At 34.3% G+C, this 21,525-nt stretch overlaps 1 protein-coding gene across 3 annotated transcripts in view; it reads right to left on the bottom strand.

The window, feature by feature from the left end:
* The window catches only part of HDX (highly divergent homeobox), a 284,176-nt gene that overhangs the window by 72,485 nt on the left and 190,166 nt on the right, over positions 1 to 21,525 (bottom strand). For all 3 annotated transcript variants that reach the window (XR_004622468.1, XM_034649783.1, XM_034649784.1), the window contains exons 6-8: positions 17,603 to 17,810; positions 6,847 to 6,923; positions 3,874 to 3,957 (exon numbers count right to left, since the gene is read on the bottom strand). Coding sequence is in view for 2 of the 3 variants with exons in the window: in XM_034649783.1 (XP_034505674.1) it covers positions 3,874 to 3,957; positions 6,847 to 6,923; positions 17,603 to 17,810 (369 nt within the window). In the remaining variant the exon portion in view is untranslated. The remainder of the gene's footprint in view (positions 1 to 3,873; positions 3,958 to 6,846; positions 6,924 to 17,602; positions 17,811 to 21,525) is intronic.

The raw sequence follows: 21,525 nt of genomic DNA on the forward strand, positions 1-21,525 counted from the left end.
CATGTATCCCTTAACTAATTATTTTAGGCACACTTGATTTTACTACTTTTGTGTTTTAATCTCCATACTGGCTTTATAAATGACTGATCTTCCACCTTTTACTATATGTTTGTCTTTCCTGTGAAAGTGTTTCCTTTCTTAATTTTATTATTTCTAGTCATGGCCTTATCTTTCCACTCAAGAAAGTCCCTTTATCATTACTTGTATAGTTGGTTTAGTGGTGATGAATTCCTTTAACTTCTTTTGTCTGAGAAACTCTTTCTCTCCCTTTCATTTTTGAATGATAACCTTGCTGGGTAGGGTATTCTAAGTTGTATGAGTTCTTTTTTTCTCTTTTTATCACTTTGAATATATGCAATCCCTTCTGCCCTTCAATGTTTCTGCTGAAAAAGTAGTTGATAGTCTTATGGGGTATCTCTTGTTTGTAATTGTTTTTTCTTTTTTGCTTTTAAATTCTCTCTTTATCATTACATTTAGCCATTTTGATTAATATGTGTCTTGGTGTGGACATCTTTGGGTTCATCTTGTTGGGGCTCTTTTTACTTCTTGCGCCTGGATTTCTGTTTCCTTCCACAGGTTAGGGAAGTTTCCAACTATTTTTTTTGAAATAAATTTTTTTGCCCCTTTCTCTCTCTCTTCTTCTGGGATTTCTATAATGTGAATGCTATTATACTTGATAGTGTTGCATTGTTTTATTAACCTATTCTATTTTCATTATTTTTTTTTTTGCTGTTCAGTTTGGTTACTTCCCATTATCCTGTCTTCCAGATCGCTGATCCATTTTTCTGCATTCTCTAATCTGCTGTTGATTCTTTCTAGTGCATTTTTCATGTCAGTTATTGAATTCTTCAGCTCTGACTCATTCTTGTTTATATTCTCTATCTCTTTTTGGAAGTTCTCACTGGGTTTTTCCACTCTTTTCTCAAGTCTAGTGAGTATCTTTATGACCATTACTTTGAACTCTTTATCAGGCATATTGCTTATCTTTGTTTCATTTCACTCTTTACTGTGATTTTGTCTTTTTCTTTCATTTGGGACATATTCCTCTGTCTCCTCATTTCGTCTAACTCTCTGTGTTTGTTTCTATGTATTAAGTAGGTCAGCTACATCTTCTGATCTTGAAAATGGTGGCCTTGTGTAGAAGAGGTCCTGTGGTACCCTATAGTGCAGTGTCCCCACGTCACCAGAATCAAGTGCCCCACAGGTGTCCCCTGCGTGGGCTGTATGTACCCTTCTCTTGTGGCTGAGCCATGGTTGCCTTCAGCTCAGATAGCTGCAATGGCCCACTTCACCCTCTGTGAACACACTTTTGAGAGTGCTGGCTGAGGCCAGGTAGGACTGGTTGGTGGGTGAGGCCATTATACATCCTAGCAGTATGCTATTAACCTTTCTGCCAAAACTGCACAGAAGTGCAGGGCTCAGTCCCTGTACATACAGTTAAGAGGCCTGGCTACAGGGACTGTGGGTGCCTGGTATGTGGGTTTATTACCCCTAGGACTGGAGTACTTTGGAGTGGCACTGGTCTGGGCCTAAGCTGCATAACAGGTGTGGTTGGGTGCTAGCAGCTTTGGAAATTGTGCCAAGATGACAGGTAGGCTGGGTGTAGTTGGTCCACAGCGGAATTCCAGGGTGAAGCACTTGGTGCTGGCAAGGAAGATGGAAAGTGTTAGAAATGGTTCTTTTAAGCCTCTGTCTATTTACACTGGGTGAGGGAAAGAAACAGGTGACAGCTTGCACTTTTGTTCTTGTAGAAATTTGCAGATACTTGTCCTTCCAGCACATGTTCTAAGATTACTCAATAAATCACTTTCATGTATAATGCAGCCACTTTTCAAACTACTGTTTCTGTGCTGTGTCTTGGGCCCATTTATATTACTAATGGGCTGGCTCTTTAAGGATAGGTACTTGGTTTCCCATCAACCTCCAGCTTCCCTGGCATTAAGCTTACTGATTTTAAAGCTCCCAGAGTTAAAGACTGCTGGTTTTCAAAGTCACACATTAGGTGGAATTGTCTTCCCAGTGTGTGTCTCCAAGGCCAACAGAGCCCTGAGTGGGGTCTGAGTCTCTCACTTCTCAATAGTTATGTCCCTCCTGTTTGTGTTTAGTCACATAGGGAGTTTGGTTCCCAACACCATCTCTGTCCCTCTTACCGTTTTGATGTGGCTTTCTCTTTAAAACTAGCTGTGGAATGTCTCTTCTGCAAGTGTTCATGTTGTTTTCAGAGTTAGTTGCATAGATATAGTGTTGCCCTCGTGTGTCTGTGGGAAGAGGTGAGCTCAGGAGTCTCCTAGTCTGCCACTGCCTCTCTTTTACTAATTTGTCTTGACTTTAGAATTAAGGCAATACAATTCACAGATGAGGTGAAGTGTTTTTAATAATGATTATGAAAAAATATATTTCTATATAGGTGCTAATTTTTTAGAGTTAAAGGAAATAAATTTATTTAGGATGGTGATGTGTTGTCAAAGACATTCCTAGTAGGGAGTTAAGGACTCCTTGTTCCCACAGCATTTATCACAGTGGAAAACACAGGATCATTAAATGTCTTGTAGAGTTCAATAAAAATGTTAATTAGCATTCCTGGGTTGGATACACTATACCCTACCCTGGTCTTTAGCTCCAAACCTTCTCAAGTGGCACTCCAGAAGGATAAGGTTCTGGAAAGTATCCTTTGTTCTGAGCTCAACCCCATTTGACCTTTTTGAGAGTGCTAAGTGGAGAGTACTTAGCAGCTGTAAAATTCACTCCTCTGCTCTGTAGTTTCCATACCCTGTGCCAAGTGGCACAGAGCCCTTTTAACCCTGAACTGGGCATCTAGACATATTTTATGACCATGTAGGAGAGACTAGAATGATCTCTTGTAGTTCAGAAATAACAACCTTATGATTTTACTAGTTGAAAATACAGTTTCAATACAGGGTTATACTGTGCTCTTTAAGCACTTATCAAATTTCAAAAAATAATTGTCTTCTGTTTACAGTATTCAATATTATAAAGTCTGATATGTTATAAACATTTAGGAAACGATCTGTTGAATGACATAACTTTCAATTATAGTAAAACCAAAAATATTTTAGAGAAAATGACAGCTATTGTCTTTTCTGATTAAATGTTATTTTCTGTTAACATTTTAAGTTATTGGTCTCTGCTTTGAACACTTATGATATTCCAAGAAAAGGACTTTTGTGTATGGAGAGAATGATTGGTCAAAATTTCAGAAGGCCCGAAGTTACCTAGTAAGATAGGATATTGATTAACAAAAGATAACAATTAATATCTATGCAGAAAACATGTTGATATAGACAGACAGCTCATGTCAAAATTTAATAAAATAAAGTTATGTATGGCACACTCTCAAAGTAAGCCTTTCAGTTTAGGTACCAGTGTCTTTAAGAAAAGTTCATCTATCTTTATAGTCATTTGATATTTGCTTTGGGAATTGTTTTTAAACTTCTAAAACAAGTTTCCTAAAAATCACCTACAGAAGTTGCAATTCAAGATAAAATTAGAAAGGGCCACTGGAAAAAATCTTCCCTTTACCACCATTTAAAAATAAACATTAGCTTTAAAGAAGCTGTCATAAACTTCACATTAACTACCACTATGTCCTGCCTCACCTTGATGTACACTATCAATACCTACTCCCACTGAGCAAGCTCTTTGTTTAAAACAATAACCATTAAACCAGTCATAATTGATTAAATTGTCCATATCCTGACTGATATCCAGGTGCCTGAGAAAGTCAATAGGGAGCCCCACGTAAACTTATCAAAAAAAAATTGAAAGTGAAATAAGCTAGTACATAGGCACGGTAAAAGTCTGCCTCATTTAGTACCTTCTCTTAATGAATTCAGAATTTGAAATTACTTTCACCTTATAATCCAAGAGAGAATTCACTTGTTCAACTTCAGAATTACTTATCATGTCACTTTCTTCATCATCAATAATTTCTATTTTCTGTAACACAAGTAGAGAAGTTTTCATAAATATATATCTGATCATTACTACACCCAACAATGTATAGAACATAAACATTCAATGTTAAGTTTTAATGATGGGGTTATCTAGTCTAGGTTATCCAGAATAAACTCTGATAACTGACTGGTTCTTCAGTGTTATATCCAGTGTGTGTCTGAGTCACTTTTCACTACCTTTAATTGATGACTGCTCATTAAATAGAAAATTATTATAGCACTATTTAAAATAGAAAAATCTCTTTCACAATATTTCTGAGAAAAAAATAGGTATTTGAATTCTGCTTAAATAGTGCCCTCCAGTGACTGGAAACTCACTTCCTGTAAGAGCAGTCTTTTTAATGCTAAGCATACTTACTTTGTTGCAAGGTTTTTGTTTTGTTTTGTTTTTTAATTACCATGTACTCCTTTACAGCGTCTAATGTAAAATATCAACATGTGATATGCATTCCAAAGTCAAATACAGTTTTTTAAGTCACTTATTTAATGCACTCCATTAGCTAGACAATTGAAAGCAGACATTTATGATGTAATAATAATAATAAACTGGTGATTTTCTTCCTTCACTGGACAGTAAGAAGGGGGAGAGAGAGAGAGAGATGCTAAACTGCCATTAGCTTTAGAATTAAGGTGCAGCATAGTTTTACAGTATTTTGCACACAGTAGGTATTAATTAAATATCTGTCAAAAGAGTGAACAAAACAGCTTACTGCTGACATGATGACCAGTAAACTCCAACCATGGGGGCAAGGAAAGTTCTCTAATCATGGAACATTATTTCTTTAAAAAGCAAAACCAAAACCAAAATTAGCTCTAAATATTTGAGCCCTGGTGTTGTATGGAAGCATTGAATCACTATATTGTGCACCCCAAACTAATATTATACTGTATTTTAATTCATTGGAATTTGAATAACAATTTTTTAAAAGTTCCAAACATACCTGGAACGGTCATATTAATACATTGCCTATGAGGATATGTAACTGTAACAGGGTGTGTGACCTGCAGGCTTCTGAGTCAAGGGGATAGTTGCAAGGAAATTGTTTTCTACTGCTGACTGGAGATGAATCTAATTTTTTTAATTAAAATTACTATGATTTGATATCTTCTAAAATTTTTTTTTAGATTCTCTGTTTGGATCAGTTCTGGAGAAAAGGAGATAAGTAATCCAGGGAATAAAACACCAAAGGTCACTCTATAGATTTGTGCATAAAAATTGGTCTTAAATGTTTTTGTAATTTGTCATCTCTGAATAATTGGGGACACTCAAAAGTTACAAGTAGAGGAGATGGGCCTTTGAAGGTCTGAAGTTCTGTCTCTAAAAAATAATTGCTTTTTTTCAAAAAATAGGCCCCAAAGTGACTTGGGTCATTGCATACTATTATTTCATTTATTATTTCCAAATGTCTGCTGAGGGGCAATCCAATGCAGAGAAATTCAGACTAAAGATGAGCATGTGTTAACAGGGGAAAAAAAGGTTTTAATTTGTAAATAATTGTATATAACTTGTTTAGTGTAACTCAAATCTAGAGCAGAGGAGATTATTACTTCATGGAATTTAAGAATATTAGCACTACTAATTGTGGAAATAATATTTTTTGTTAAGATTTTATTTATTTATTTGACAGAGAGAGAGACAGATGTGAGAGAGGGAACACAAGCAGGGGGAGTGGGAGAGGAAGAAGCAGGCTCACAGTGGAGGAGCCTGATGTGGGGCTCGATCCCACAACGCCGGGATCACGCCCTGAGCCGAAGGCAGATGCTTAACCGCTGTGCCACCCAGGCGCCCCAGAAATAATTATAACCAGCTAGCTAATGGAAACATTGCATCAAAATCAATGTTTGTTTTCCTATATGCCTATTGAGTTGTGTTGGTAGGGTCAAACATCAATTGAAATCAATAAAATGTAATCCTAAAATATATTCTGCAGGTGGAGAATACTGTTATAAATTGTTTATGCCTAACAAAAAAGAGCAAAACTATATTTTATGTGTTCAACTTCTATTAAGGAGATGTGGCAGAATTATAGTGTCATATAAATAATGTTTGTAATGGAATCCAGGATAAATGAAGTTACACCCGTTTTGTAACAGAAAAATCCATTATAGGGACCGTTTTTTTAAATATTGCAATCAAGCAAAAATCAATGATTTGAAAGAAAAAACTAAATGGCATTTGCCTATATGTTTGACTTTAATACTATCTCGATTTCCGTATTACTTGATGGAGTCAGGACACAAACAGATGCTGCTATAACAGCTGCTTGGAGAACATTTCTATATACCAATAATGTTTAAGTTTTCACAAAGCCCAGTTTAATCCACGTATAGTCTGTCTCTATGTTACTCAGTCTTTTAATATTGTCTTTACTTCATCGGTGCAATTTTTAAGAAGACTAAGAGAGTCTAATTCAACTAGAAAGAAGGAAATGTTCCAAACATAGTAGATATAGGTATAGTCTGAATCAGGAACTCTGAATCAGGAACCCTTAGATACAAGTCCTAGAACCCAAAAAGGCTTCTTTTGTTATTGCAGCCTAACCTCAGTCTTAATTCTCCCATATGTTAAATGAAAAGAAATCTGCTCTTTGCTGTGTTAAAGAAAAATAACATAAGTATAAAATGTCTGTATGTAGTAAGCGTTAGATTTTATATTTGCAAATCTCTTCAGTCAAAAAAATTTGAGGCAAAAATGACAATGCTTTTAATTTCATTTCTTAAACCCTCAAAGACATAATAATTTCATTGGGGACAGCTTTGCTTTGGCTTGTGAAGTGGAACAGGATTTAATTATGGTAACATCGATATTATTACCAACTGGAAACATATCCTTGAAATCCATCATGAGGAAAGAATTTCAAAATGTACATACCACATTATCTGCAGACACTGCATGGTGGTCCTCCTCTTTATGAGCACTTGCCTCATTTGGAACTTTACTGGACTCTTCTATGGGAAAAAAAAGGCTATGATTTCATTTTTCATTCCTCAAAACTTTATTGAGAATGCTTTTCTCGAGATCACTTAAATAATTTCTTTATTTTAAAAAGACACAAATGGGGGTGCCTGGGTGGCTCAGTCAGTTAAACGTCTGCCTTCAGCTCAGGTCATGACCTCAGGGTCCTGGGATTGAGCCTGGCATTGGGCTCCCTGCTCAGCGGGGAGCCTGTTTCTCCCTCTTCCTGTGTCGCTCCCCCTGCTTGTGCTGGTGCTCTCTCTCTCTGTTAAATAAATAAATAAAATCTTTAAAGATAAATAAATAAAAGAGACATAAATGATAAATTCACATCATATGTGCTTTGATGAGCAATTGTACTCTAACAATGTGCTCTAGGAAATAAGTGTGGATAGGTGCAAATACAAGGATGGCCACTACTCTGCTGTTTATAATTGGGGAAAAACATGGAAGCAGCCTATGTGCTTAACAATAGAGGGTTGTTTCATTTAGGACCTATTCCTTCAATAAATACTATAAAAATGAAGGACAAGAATAGTTGATAATAAGGAAAACATTCATCATCTATTGGAAAGTGAACAAATGAAGGTGACAAAACCTACTATGTAGGTACACTGTGATCTTGATTTTATTTTATTTTAATTATTTATTTATTTACTTATTTTTTAGAGAGAGAATGTGAGAGCAAACAGGGGAGTGGCAGAGGGAGAGGGAGAGAGAGAGGGAAAGAATCTCAAGCAGACTCCATGCTGAGCATGGATCCACTGAGGGACTCCATCCCATGACGCTGAGACCGTGACCTGAGCCAAAACCAAGAGTTGGACACTTAACCAACTAAGCCACCCAGGCACCCCTATGATTAATTTTATAAAAGGAAAGAAGTGTACATTTTCATTTACAATAAAAAGACTGACATTATTTTTACCAAAACATTGACATTATTATTTCTGGATGGAATTACAGGCAATTTTATTTTGTTCCTTTTGCCTAATTTCACTTATTTTGATACTTTTTAGTTTTTAAATTTGTTTATTTATATTTAAATATTTTTACAATGAATTTGTTTTGCTGGTTGTAATAAGAGAAAAAATGATTAAAGTAATTTTGAATACATGATATAAAACTATAAATATAGTACATTTCCAATTTTTTGGAAAGGCAAGTGTATGTGAACACACACAAATACACACACACAACTGCATTATGCAAAGAGAAAACACTGGCAAAAATATTCACCTGCTGCTATTTTAAGAATAGTTATTACTTAGAGGTAGGATTATTTCAAAATTTTCACTGTATTTTCATATATTTTCTGTGATGAACATGTATTCCTTTTATGATCAAAAGGAAGACAAACCATAAGAGAGTCTTCACTATAGGAAAAAAAAACTGTGGGTTTCTCTAGGGGAGGGAGGTGGGGGGATAGTGTAACTGGGTGATGGTCATTAAGGAGGGCATGTGATGTGATGAGCACTTACAAGCAACTGATAAATCACTAAACTCTACCTCTGAAACTAATAATACAGTATATGTTAATTAATTGGCTTTTGATAAAATAAAAAATTCAATATTCTAAAAATGTGAAAAAATAAAACTAAGAAAAATTAATTCAGAGAAACAAGTCTATTAAAAAGCTCTCTGTGTTGAGCTAGGAAAAGTGGCTACTTCACAGCATAGGCTGTCTACCAAATAAAGCCTTGTCTTAGATTACCCCTACATCCACTCCTTAGTAAAACAAGACAGTAATGTTTCTCTCTTCTTTTCTTTTTTAAAATAATTTATTTATTTATTTATTTATTTGACAGAGAGAGAGCATGAGAGAGCACAAACAGGGGGAGCAGCAGAGAGAGGGGCTGAAGTAAGCTCTCTGCAGAGCAGGGAGCCCGATGTAGGGCTCGATCCAGGGACCCTGGAATCATGACCTTAGCTGAAGGCAGATGCTTAACCGGCTGAGCCACCCAGGTGACCCATGTTTCTCTCTTCTTTATGCACAGTCATGTCATTGAGATTATTTAGATAAACACTAGTTGAAGTTCTCAGCCTCTTGATTGCTGATGTTTTATTTCACCATAGAAAGTAGAACAAAGGGGCACCTGGGAGGCTTGGTTGGTTGTCTGCCTATGGCTCAGGTCGTGATCTCAGGACCCTGGGATCCAGCCCCATACCGGGCTCCCTGCTCAGCAGCGAGTCTTCTCCCTCTGATCTCTCTCACTTTCACTCTCTCTCAAATAAATAAATAAAAATCTTAAAAAAAAGAAAGCAGAACAAAAATATTTATCAGTCCTCCTAAGGATTTTCCAGATCCGTTCCTTCCATGGAAAGATATATAGAGGTGCCCTGTATGAGCGTGGAGCATTAACCGGAAAAAACAAAATGAAACAAAACAAACAAAATACATGACTAATTGAGGAACTCACATGAGGACATAGAGAATTACGTTTAAGATATACAGCAAAACTTTACCAGAATTTTAATGCAAAGTCCACCATAAATTCAACGTATTTATTTATCAAGTTAGTGATTTTCAAGTTTTTATTTAAATTCCAGTTAGTTAACATGCAATGTAATATTAGNACCCACCCCCCCCCACCTCCCTACTGGTAACCATTAGTTTGTTCTCTATAGTTAAGAGTGTGTTTTCTTAGTTTGCCTCTTTCTCATTTTTTTATTCCATTTGCTTATTTGTTTTGTTTCTTAAATTCCATATATGACTGATCATATGCTATTGGTCTTCTCTGACTGACTTATTTTGCTTAGTATAATACTTTCTAGCTCCATCCATATCATTACAAACAGTAAAATTTCACTTTATTTTATGGCTGAATAATAACTCATTGTATATGTATATACCACATCTTCTTTATCCATTTATCTATCAATAGATACTTGGGCTGTTTCCATAGTTTGGCTATTGTAAATAATGCTGCGATAAACATAGGGGTGCATGTATCCATTCAAATTAGTGTTTTTGTATTTTTTGGGTAAATACCTAGTAGTGCCATTACTGGATTGTAGGACAGTTCAGTTTTAATTTTTTGAGAAACTTCCATATTGTTTTCCACAGTGGCTGATCAGTTTGCATTCCCACCAACAGTGTACAAGTTTCATTTTTCTTCATATTGTTCCCAGGACTTATTTCTTGTGTTTTTAATTTCAGCCATTCTGACAGATGTGAGGTGATATCTCACTTTTGTTTTGATTTACATTTCCCTGATGATGAGTGATGTTGAGCATCTTTTCATGTGTTTGTTGACCACCTGTATATCTTCATTGGAAAAATGTCAATTCACCTCTTCTGCCCATTTTTAATTCGGTTATTCACTTTCTGGGTGTTTAGTTTTATAAGCTGTTTATATATTTTGGATACTAACCCTTTATCAGATATGTCATTTGCAAATATCTTCTGCCATTCCATAGGGTGCCTTTTAGTTTTGTTGGCTGTTTCCTTCACTCTGCAGAAACTTTTTATTTTGATGTAGTCCCAATAGTTTATTTTTGCTTTTGTTTCCCTTGCCTCAGGAGACATACCTAGTAAGAAGTTACTAGAGCCAATGTCAAAGAGGCTACAGCCTGTGTTCACTTCTAGGATTTGTATGGTTTCAGGTCTCACATTTAGGTCCTTTATCCATTTTGAATTTATTTTGTGCATGTTGTGTTTTGCATGTTGCTGTCCAGTTTTCCCACCACCATTTGTTGAAGATACTGTCTTTTTCCCAATGGCTATTCTTTCCTGCTTTGTCAAAAATTAATTGACATACAGTTGTGGTCTCATTTCTGGGTTTTCTATTCTGTTCTATTGGTCTATCTGGCTATTTCTGTGCCAGTACCACACCATCTTGATCACCACAGCTTTGTAATATAGTCCAGAATTGTGATGCTTCTGGGTTTGCTTTTTTTTTCAGGATTTCTTTGGCTATAGTAATCTTTTGTAGTTCCACACAAATTTTAGGATTGTTTTTTCTAGCTCTGTGAAATGCTGTTGGGATTTTGATAGGGATTGCATTAAATATGTAGATTGTTTGGGATAGTACAGACATTTTAACAATATTTTTTTCTTCCAATCTATGGGCATGGAATGTTTTTCCATTTCTTTGTGTCGTTTTCATTTCTTACATAAGTGTTCTATAGTTTTCAGAGAACAAATCTCTTACCTCTTTGGTTAGGTTTATTCCTAGGTATCTCATGGTTGTTGGTGCAATTGTACCTTGGATTAATTCCTTGATTTCTTATTCTGCTGCTTCTTTATTGGTATATAGAAATGCAACAGATTTCTGTATGTCGGTTTTGTGCCCTGCAACTTTACTGAATTCCTGCATCCATTGTAGCAGTTTTTTTGTTGGAGTCTTTTGGATTTTCTATATAGAATATCATGTCATCTGCAAATAGTCAAAGTGTGACTTCTTCCTTGACAATTTGGATTTATTTTATGTCTTTTGTTTTCTTATTACTATGGCTAGGACTTCCAGCACTATGTTAAATAACAGTAGTGAGAGTGGACACCTCTGTCTTGTTCCTAACTGGACAGAAAAAGCTCTCAATTTTTCCCCATTGAGGATGGCATTAGCTGTGGATTTTTTATATATGGCTTTTATTATGTTCGAGGTATGTTCCTTCTACACCTACTTTGTTGACGGTTTTTATCATGAATGGATGTTGTATTTTATCAAATGCTTTCGCTGCCTCTATTGAATACCATAAATTCAATTTATTTTTTAATAAAAATGATTCCTAGATGGAGGAGACTTTAATCATTATTTAGACATTTCAAATCACAGGAAATGTCAAGTCCTATGTAATCAGCAACTAAATTAAATGAAGGGGGAAATTGTTAACAGGTTTAGCTGCAGAGCTGATATTAGTACTCATGCTGTCAGAATAGACGTTAGAGTGCTCATCAATAAGATCATTATTTGTAACATTCCTTATAGGTTTGCTTTATATTTCTGTTCTTACTTGCTCATAACTATACACAATTCTGCTTTACTGGCAACATATAGATGCAGGGTTTGAGTATTTCATTAGGTGTAAATAAAAACTGTTTTGAAGATTTCTAAAATAAAAAGGTATAAGTGATACAGCTAAATAAGGCATGTTTTCTTTTGCTTACAGATAGCTTCTACATTACTGCAAGGTTAAAGCAAAACACAGTCAATGTATCTGCTTATTCCTCAGGAAAAGCAGCTCTGCAAATTAGAAAATAAATAAGTAAAATTATTATCAGTGAAAACTCTAGAGGGCACTCTATATGGTAGCCATACACTTAAACTGAGTAACTATGATGAACTATATTTTATATGCACACCCATATAATAGATACAGTTGAAAAGAGACTTTGCCATAAAATTTAACATTACAGATGTTAATTGTTCTCATACTTTAAACAGTTTGATTCTCAGGATAGTAAAAATCTTTAAAATTGCTCAACCATTAATATATTTTAGTAGACATAGAACTTCACATTAAAGAGCTGAGTCATCTATTACTTTTGCTAGAGTTTGCAGTTGTGTGAGGGGTGAAGCCAGGTAGCTTTACCACATCTCCTTTCTCTTCACTTCCACACAGGGAAAGGAAAAAGAAATAGGAGCTAGAAGGTGGAAGTTAGAGGTAAGTCAGAAGCTTTGTATCAGGGAAGTACCTGTTCTCTCAGAAAAGAAGAAATGGAACTGAAACTGCTGAAAGATTAGTAATACTTTTTGGTGATTTTGGCTAAATTTGCTTTTTACTGTATTTTAAAAATATAATGCTTCTTTTAGCTTGTAGAGTTTTTTCTAGAAAAAATTAACACAATTTTTAATTGATTTTTAACGTGTAACATGTAAGCCCTGCTTTAAAGATATTTTTCTTTCTCTTAGACATTTAGAAGACTAATTTTCTTGAATCAACAGCTATATTATAAAGGACTGAATTTCAAGTTGTTAGACTGTTGAAATAGTATGGGCAACTACTCTGATTATTTTGTCTCTGTATCTCTCTGATGTAATTAATGGAAATCTCAAAGTAAACACACATTTAACTACATTTTCATAACTGAAAGAGAATATGGTTAGCATATCTTAAAGTTATGATATTAGTCTAGGCCACATGATACAATTCACTTAATCATCACAAAAGGATCACACAGTTAAATCAATCAGATTAACATTCTCCATCAGCAAAATGAGGAAGAAAATAGTACAGAACTCATTGGAAATAGTACCAAAAAAGCTCTTTTTGTATTTTAAGACTCTATTATGCTTTTCTGTTCCAACTTCTGGTAAGAATGAGAAGGTTATTATGCAGCTGTAAAAAGAAAAATAAGCCACTGAGAGGAATTCTAGGCAATCTCACTTCCCATCAAGTATTTTTTGATTTCATATATTAAATTCTCTCTCTCATTTTTCTCATTAGGTCTTGATTACTATGCTAGCTGTCTAGAGAACACACTATTTAATGACAAAAGATGCCAGTGTAGGAACAGTGGTCCATTCGCAACCTTAAACTTAACTCAATTTTTTTCCCATTAACTACTTATTTTTTTGTAATTCCCTTTTAGGTGGGGAAGTGGAAGTCATAGACTGAAATTCCACTTTAGGGGTTTATGTGATTTAATCAGAATATTGCTTCATAGCTCTCCCACCCACCCACAGAAACACACAAATCCCCATTATCTTCCAAATAGCTGCCAGCCATCATTCTCTAAAAATCCATTCATAAATCACTGAAAATATTCAAGTATTCCCAGGCACCCACAATTTAGTAAAGACTAATAGAAGACAAAAATCATTTAATGGACCAATTAGATTATAAATAAGGGGTTTGGAAATTATGCAACAGCCTCTCTTTTTTTCCTGCTTCACAGTTTTCCTGTACACTAAATTCTGTGTTATCATCTTCATCAATACCAACAGCAAGTGTTGCTAAAGACAGAGACACAGAGGGAGGGAAGAGAGAGAGAGAGAGAGAGAGAGAGGGAGAAAGGAAACCCTTGAATATTTGCACAACTTTTTAAACACTTGGTATTAAAATATATGGCCTTGGCAATACTAAGAGCTTTTATATCCTTTTTATCACTCAACTTACTGCTATCTGCTTTTTGAAAGAATCCCTTAAGCATCCAATTCAATGGGTTCTCATTTTTTAAAATTTATTTTCATTTTCCTGCTTTATTAAGGTATAATTGGTATACACAAAGTGCACATAATAAATATATACAATTTGGTGAGTTTGGACATGTGAATATACTCATATTACCATCAGCACAATCCAGGTAATAAACATATCCATTACCTCCAAAAAGTTTTCTTTTGTCCCTTTTCTTGTGTTAACACAATATGATTTACCCTCTTAAGTTTTTTAAGCCTATAACTCTTATTGCCAACGATAGGAACTATGCTGTCCAACAGTTATACTATAGTTGTATAATTGTAACTTTATACTCATTGAACAACTTCTCATATCCCTGTCCCTCATCCTCTGGTATCATTATATTGTCCACTTATATACCTTTGACCATTTTTAGAGGCTTCATATGAGAGAAATTTCTATTCAACTTCCAAAAGATAACTGAAATAATGATATTTCTTTCTTCTGAAATCTCTCCCTTTTCTTGATTTTAGTAATAACATAACATCCTCATTCTCCTATATTGGAATATTCTTTTGATGGGTCCAATTTCTCCTCTAGCCCTCAGATCTGGATATTTCTCAACACACAACTCTTATACATCTCTCTTTCTTGTTTTCCATTTTTTCACTTAACTAAATTTTCTATTCCTATGGCGAGACTTTTTTTTTGTTTTTCATTTTTTTGTTTTTTTGCCTCGATGTGGGTGGTTCCTATATTTCTTTTCATGTCTTAACTCCTCTTCTGAGTTTCAGACCCACATTACCCATGAGTCTGCTGAACAGCTCCACATGGATGTCCCGATGCCATCTAAAACTTAACACATGCAAAACTGAATTTATCTTTCCACATTTTACTATCCATTTAATGCAGTTTCAATGAAAACATCTTAAAATGATTTTGGAAGAGAGGGATTGGGGAAAGGTATGACTAAGCAATTCTAGAGTTAATCTAGAAGAATCTGTGCTACAAAAACTAAGAGTAATCAGAGCACTACCAGATATTTAGATATTTTATAAAGCCACAGTTATAAACAATCAGATCAATGTAACATAATATGCAATCCAAGATATATATGTATACATTTATGTGTGTATGTATATAATATTTGATCAAAAGCTACAATTAAACTCACTGGAGAAATGCTGGATTATTTAACAAATAGTGTAAAGGCAACTGGTTAACCATTTGGAAAAATAAAATTAGGTATTTTCCTCACACATTTTAAAGTGAAATAAATTCTAGGCAGAATAAATATCAAGTTGTAAAAATGAAACCATAAGAATATAAGAAGCAAATACAGGGGTCCGTTAATGTCATTGTGGTAGAATGAAGGACTTTGTAATCATGACACCAAAGTCAGAAATCATAACGAAAAGGATTTATATATTTGGTAACATAAATATTACAAGCAAAAGTTCTGACATCCATAATCAAATTTAAAAGGCAAAAATTAAACTAGAAAATATATTGTTAGCATTCTGCTCAGTAAAATAAACAACATGGGTCAGTGCAAGATTCTTTCTTTTACTTTCACTCAGATGCAAAAATGCTATATATAGTATGATTCCTTTTATATGAAATACTCAGAAATTACAAGTTTATGTTGTCAGAAAGCAGATCTGTGTTTGCCTGGGTTTGGAGGTGGGAATGAGGGTTGATTACAAATGGGCTCAAATTTTTTGAAATGATGAAAATATTTTATTTTATTTTTTTTTAAAGATTTTATTTATTTATTCAACAGAGATAGAGACAGCCAGCGAGAGAGGGAACACAAGCAGGGGGAGTGGGAGAGGAAGAAGCAGGCTCACAGTGGAGGAGCCCGATGTGGGGCTCGATCCCGCAACACCGGGATCACGCCCTGAGCCGAAGGCAGACGCGCAACCGCTGTGCCACCCAGGCGCCCCATGATGAAAATATTTTAAAGTTGGATTTTAGTACTGGTGATAATCCACAACTCTATAAAACTTACTAAAAATTATTGAGTTTTACATAGACAATAGATGAATTTCATGATATGTAAATTAAACCTCAATAAAAGTGTTCATTGAAAAAGTACAGGTTATTATTTCAATTCTCATTAGGGAAACACTAAGCAATGTTATAAAGATGATCCAGCCTATTTCCCTTAGTTTAGAGATGTGGAACTAAAGCCCCATAAATTAAATGTCTTGCCTGAAGTCACATAATAATCTAGTAGAAGATCTGGGACTTTCACCCAGGTTGCCTGACTATTACCCTGGTGTTACAAGACATTTGTAATGTTCTAACCTAAATTGATCAGAATTTCAATAAAATAGGGGTGCCTGGGTGGCACAGCGGTTAAGCATCTGCCTTCAGCTCAGGGCATGATCCCGGCGTTATGGGATCGAGCCCCACATCAGGCTCTTCTGCTATGAGCCTGCTTCTTCCTCTCCCACTCCCCCTGCTTGTGTTCCCTCTCTCGCTGGCTGTCTCTATCTCTGTTGAATAAATAAATAAAATCTTTAAAAAAAAGAATTTCAATAAAATAAAAACAATCATGAACTTGATTATAATTATGCATTGTTGCGCTAATCAATATTTCTAAATGTGAGAGATCATTATTGTGGTAGATAAGTATTGTGATGACTCAGTGAGACTATTTAGGTGGAGGCATTAAAAATTTTTTTAAAAGATGAAAAAACAATGGGTGTTGGTGAGGATATAGAAGAAAGGGAACACTTTTACACCATTGGTCAGAATGCAAATTGGTACAGCTATTATGGAAAACAGTATGAGGGTTCCTCAAAAAGTTAAAGATAGAACTACCATGTGGTCCAGTAATCCCTTTTCTGGATATATAAACAAAAGAAATAAAATTAGTACCTCAAAGAGATATCTATGCTCCCACATTTCTTGCAGCATTACTTATAGTAGCCAAAATATGGAAGCAACCTAAGTATCTGTTGACAGATGAATGGATAAAGAAATTGAGAAATATATATAATTATATATATTAATATATACAAATATATTTCCTATATATAGGAATATATAATATATAAATATATAAAAACATATATATATATGAACCTGGAGGACATTATGTTAGATGAAATAAGCCAGGCACAGAACTAAAAATACTGCATGATCTCACTTATATGTGGACCCTTATGAAGTCAAATAGAGACAGAATAGAATGATAATTTCCATGGTGGGGAGGTCAGGAAAATGGGGGAATTTGGTCAAAGGATACAAATTTGCAATTATATAGAATGGATAAGTTTAGAGATCTAAAGTACAGCATGATTATTACAGTTAACAATTCTATGTTGCACACTAGAAATTTGCTAAGAAAGTAGATTTCCTGTGCTCTCACCATAAACATAAATGGTAACTATGTGAGGATATGGACATGTTAATTAGTTTGACTGTAGCAATCATTTCATTGTGTGCATATATATAAAAATATAATCTAAATAAATCAATTTCTTTTCAAATGTTTAAACAAATGTTTTGAAGACTTAGATTTATGCAGTTAGCTGATAAGCAAGTTAAAATCCATCAAATTTACAAAAGCTATTATTAGGAAGTGCAGCATATGAAATACCTTGAGAGCTTCCTTCAGACAAACAGATGGATACTTCATCATTTCTTTCATTATCCTCTCCTACTTCAGGACCAGCTTCCTCTCCTGATGTGAGTGCAGACAAAGAACCAGACTCAGGCTGCTCAGAAAAATCAGCAGGTCCTCCTCTTGGAGGCGGAACTTCAATCCCCATTAAACGATATTTCCTTCTTCGATTCCCAATCCAAGTCTTATAAGAGAAATACAAAAGGAATTTTTGTAAACATAGAAACTTTAGCAGTTCTGGCCATTAAAATAATAAATGGATGTTGCATAAAGCATGATTAAAAATGAATAGGCACTAAAATAATAAAATTTAATTATTAGTCAATAAGGAAAAATTAAGATAATTATGTTTTATTTTTAAATACCTTATTAGCAGAAAGATGACATTTATCTAAATATTCAGACTTTAAAGCAACATGCAGTCCATCGCAGAACACTTTTTTAAGCTCTTTTTTCTTTTTTAAAATCGCTTATTTTATTACTTTGATATAGTATAATATATCAAAAGGTCCAATACAACGTTGGATAAAAGACTAATAAAAATTTATAAGTAGATATTTATGCTTACGAAGCAAAAATAATTCAAACAGGACAACTTTGAGAGGAAATTAAATTTATTAAATTAAATAATTAAATTAAATTAAATTTTTTTGACAAATGATAAATAACGTTAATTTTTTAGAAAGTGTTTCCCTTAAATAAATGATTATGTCTTTTTTAGTTAAAAATACATAATTTTTGTTTTTGGTTTTGTTTTGTTTTCTGTAGAAATAATCCACCAAATCTTTCAAACAAAACACAAATTGATTTTTTTCCTAAAGGGACCAGACATATAGCTATAACTACAGTTCATATCTCATATCCAATCTTGCCTCCTTGATGAAAATGTAACTTCTATTAACTTGGACTCTTTAATGGTTACTTGGGTATTTCAAGTATTCTAAAATTTCTTTTCATTGGACTCAGAACCATTGTTTAAAACATTTTATATATTTTTAGAGGCACAGAAGTTTCAAAGGTAGATCTCCTTCACTCGGTTTTCTCCAATTTATGTTTTGCATAATTATATCAAAATAATTAAAACAGGAAATTGATATTGCACAGTATGTATGTACACTTCCATGTTCCTTTATTGCATGATTCTTCTCCCTATTTTATCTACCACTCCCAACCCCTGGCAATCATTAATCTGTTTTCCACTTCTATAATTTTGTCATTTCAGAAATGTTATATAAATGGAATCATACAGCATGTGATTTTTTTTGAAGTTTGATTTTTTTACTCAGCCTAATTTTCTAAAGAATTTTTCAGATTGCATGTATCAATAGGCTATTTCTTTTTATTGTTAAGTTGTATTCCATGATATTTATGTACTATTTTTCCCCATTTATTTGCAATGTTTGTCTAATCATTCATTCATCAAAGGGCACTTGGGTTGTTTTCATGTTGGGGTCCTTAATTAAAGCTTCTATGAACAGTCATAAGCAGGTTTTTGTGCAGATATAAATTTTCATTTCTCTAGAATAAATGCTCAAGAATGCAAATGCTTGGATGTATGGTAATTACACGTTTAGTTTTATTTTAAAAAACTGTCAAATTGTTTCCAGAAAAATTGTACAATTTTACATTTTTTACCAGCAATGTATGAAAAACTCAGTTTCATGGCATTCTTGCCAGCATCTGGTATTCTCAGTAATGAGAAAATTGGCTATTCTCATTCATGCATGCAGTGATAGATCATTGAGTTATTAATTTGATTTCCCAAAGGCTAGCTGTTGAAAACCTCTTCATGTGCTTATTTGCCATCCATACACTCTCTTCAGTGAAAAGTTTCTTCATGCATTTTGCTCATTTCCTAATTGACTTTTCAAAAAATGTTGAGTTTTAAGAGTTCTTTATATATTCTAGATATGAGTCATTGTCAGATATGTGGTTTTGCAAATATTTTCTCCCAGTATGTAGATTTTATTTTCCTCATCTGGGTCTTTTGCAGAAAAAAAAAGTTTAATTTTGATGAAGGCCAAGCTATTGCTTTTTTTTTTCTTTTATGGATTGTGCTTTTAGTGTCATTTCTTTTTTTTTTAAGATTTTATTTAGTTATTTGACAGACAGACAGCCAGCGAGAGAGGGAACACAAGCAGGGGGAGTGGGAGAGGAGGAAGCAGGCTCCCAGCGGAAGAGCCTGATCTGGGGCTCGATCCCAGATCGCCGGGATCATGCCCTGAGCTGAAGGCAGATGCCCAACGACTGTGCTACCCAGGTGCCCCTTTTAGTGTCATTTCTAAAAATATTTTACCAGGTCCAAGTCCTGAAGATTATCCCCTACCTTTTCTTCTAATTTTTTTATAGTTTTAATTTTTTACATTTAAGTCTATGATCCATTTTGAATTCATTTTTGTATAAGGTGTGAGATTTAGATCAAAGTTCATTTCTGTTTTCTGTGGATAGCAAAGTGTTCCAGAACCATTTTTTGAAAAGACTTTCTCCATTGAATTGCTGTCCATACCTGTGCAGGGCTATTTCTGGGTTCTTTAATCTGTTTCACTGATCTGTATATGTATCTTCCTGTAAATACCACATGGTCTTGATTACTGTAGCTATATAATAAGTCTTGAAATTAGGTAGGTGGGTTTCTTCCACTACATTATTTTTTTTTCTTAGCATAATTTTAACTATACTAGCGTATTTCTTTTCCATATTAATCTTAGAATTTTCTTGTCTACATCAACCAAAAATATTGTTGAGACTTTTATAAGAATTGTTAAATCTGCATATTAATTTTGGAGGAATTTACATTTTTACTATGTTGAGTCTTCCAATCCATGGACACAGATGTCTTTCCATTTATTTAAAACTTATTTGATTTCTGGGGCGCCTGGGTGGCAAAGCGGTTAAGCATCTGCCTTCGGCTCAGGGCGTGATCCCGGCGTTATGGGATCGAGCCCCACATCAGGCTCCTTCGCTATGAGCCTGCTTCTTCCTCTCCCACTCCCTCTGCTTGTGTTCCCTCTCTCACTGGCTGTCTCTATCTCTGTCAAATAAATAAATAAAATCTTTAAAAAAAAACTTATTTGTTTTCTTTCATTGATGTTTTGTAATTTTCAGCAAAAAAGCCCTATACACGCTTAGTTAGTTTTGTTAGTTTTACAGTAAGTATTTGATTTTTTCAGAGATTGAAAATAGTATTATATATTTAATTTCAGTTTCAGTATGTTCACTTTTACTGTATAAACACACAATTGATTTTTGTATGTTGATCTTGTATCCAGAGACCTTGTTAAATTCACTTATTGGTTATAGGAGTATTGTTGTAGTTTCTTTAGGATTGTCAACACAGGCAATTGTATGTTACTTTTATTTCCTTTTCTTGTTTCATTGCATTAGCTAGAACTTCCAGTACAAACTGAAAAAAGGTGGTCCAAGTGCACATCTTGTTTTGTTCTTGATCTCAGGGGGAAAGCATTCTATATTTCACCATTAAATGTGATGTTAACTGTAGGTTTGGGCACTTGCAGATTTCATTTTTGGGGGCGATTTTTAAGGATGAATTCAATCTCCCTAATAGTTATAGGGCTATTCAAATAATCTGGACCAGATGGACTTCACAGATAAATTCAGAGGATTTCATCTTAAGCAACAGAATACAAATTATTATTGAGGGCACACAGAACACTCTCTAGAAAACATCACATACTGGATCACAAATCAGGTCTCAGCTGGTTAAAAAGATTGGGATTTTTCCCTGCAAGTTCTCGCACCACAATTGCTTTAAAACTTGAACTCAATCACAAGAGAATATTGGAAAGCAACACAAAGACATTAAGGTTAAAGTGCATCCTACAAAAAATGAATGGGTCGACTAGAAAATTAAAGAAGAATTTTTATAAATTCATGGAAGC

Source organism: Ailuropoda melanoleuca, chromosome X (genome assembly GCF_002007445.2).
Source record: "Ailuropoda melanoleuca isolate Jingjing chromosome X, ASM200744v2, whole genome shotgun sequence".
NCBI lineage: Eukaryota > Metazoa > Chordata > Mammalia > Carnivora > Ursidae > Ailuropoda > Ailuropoda melanoleuca.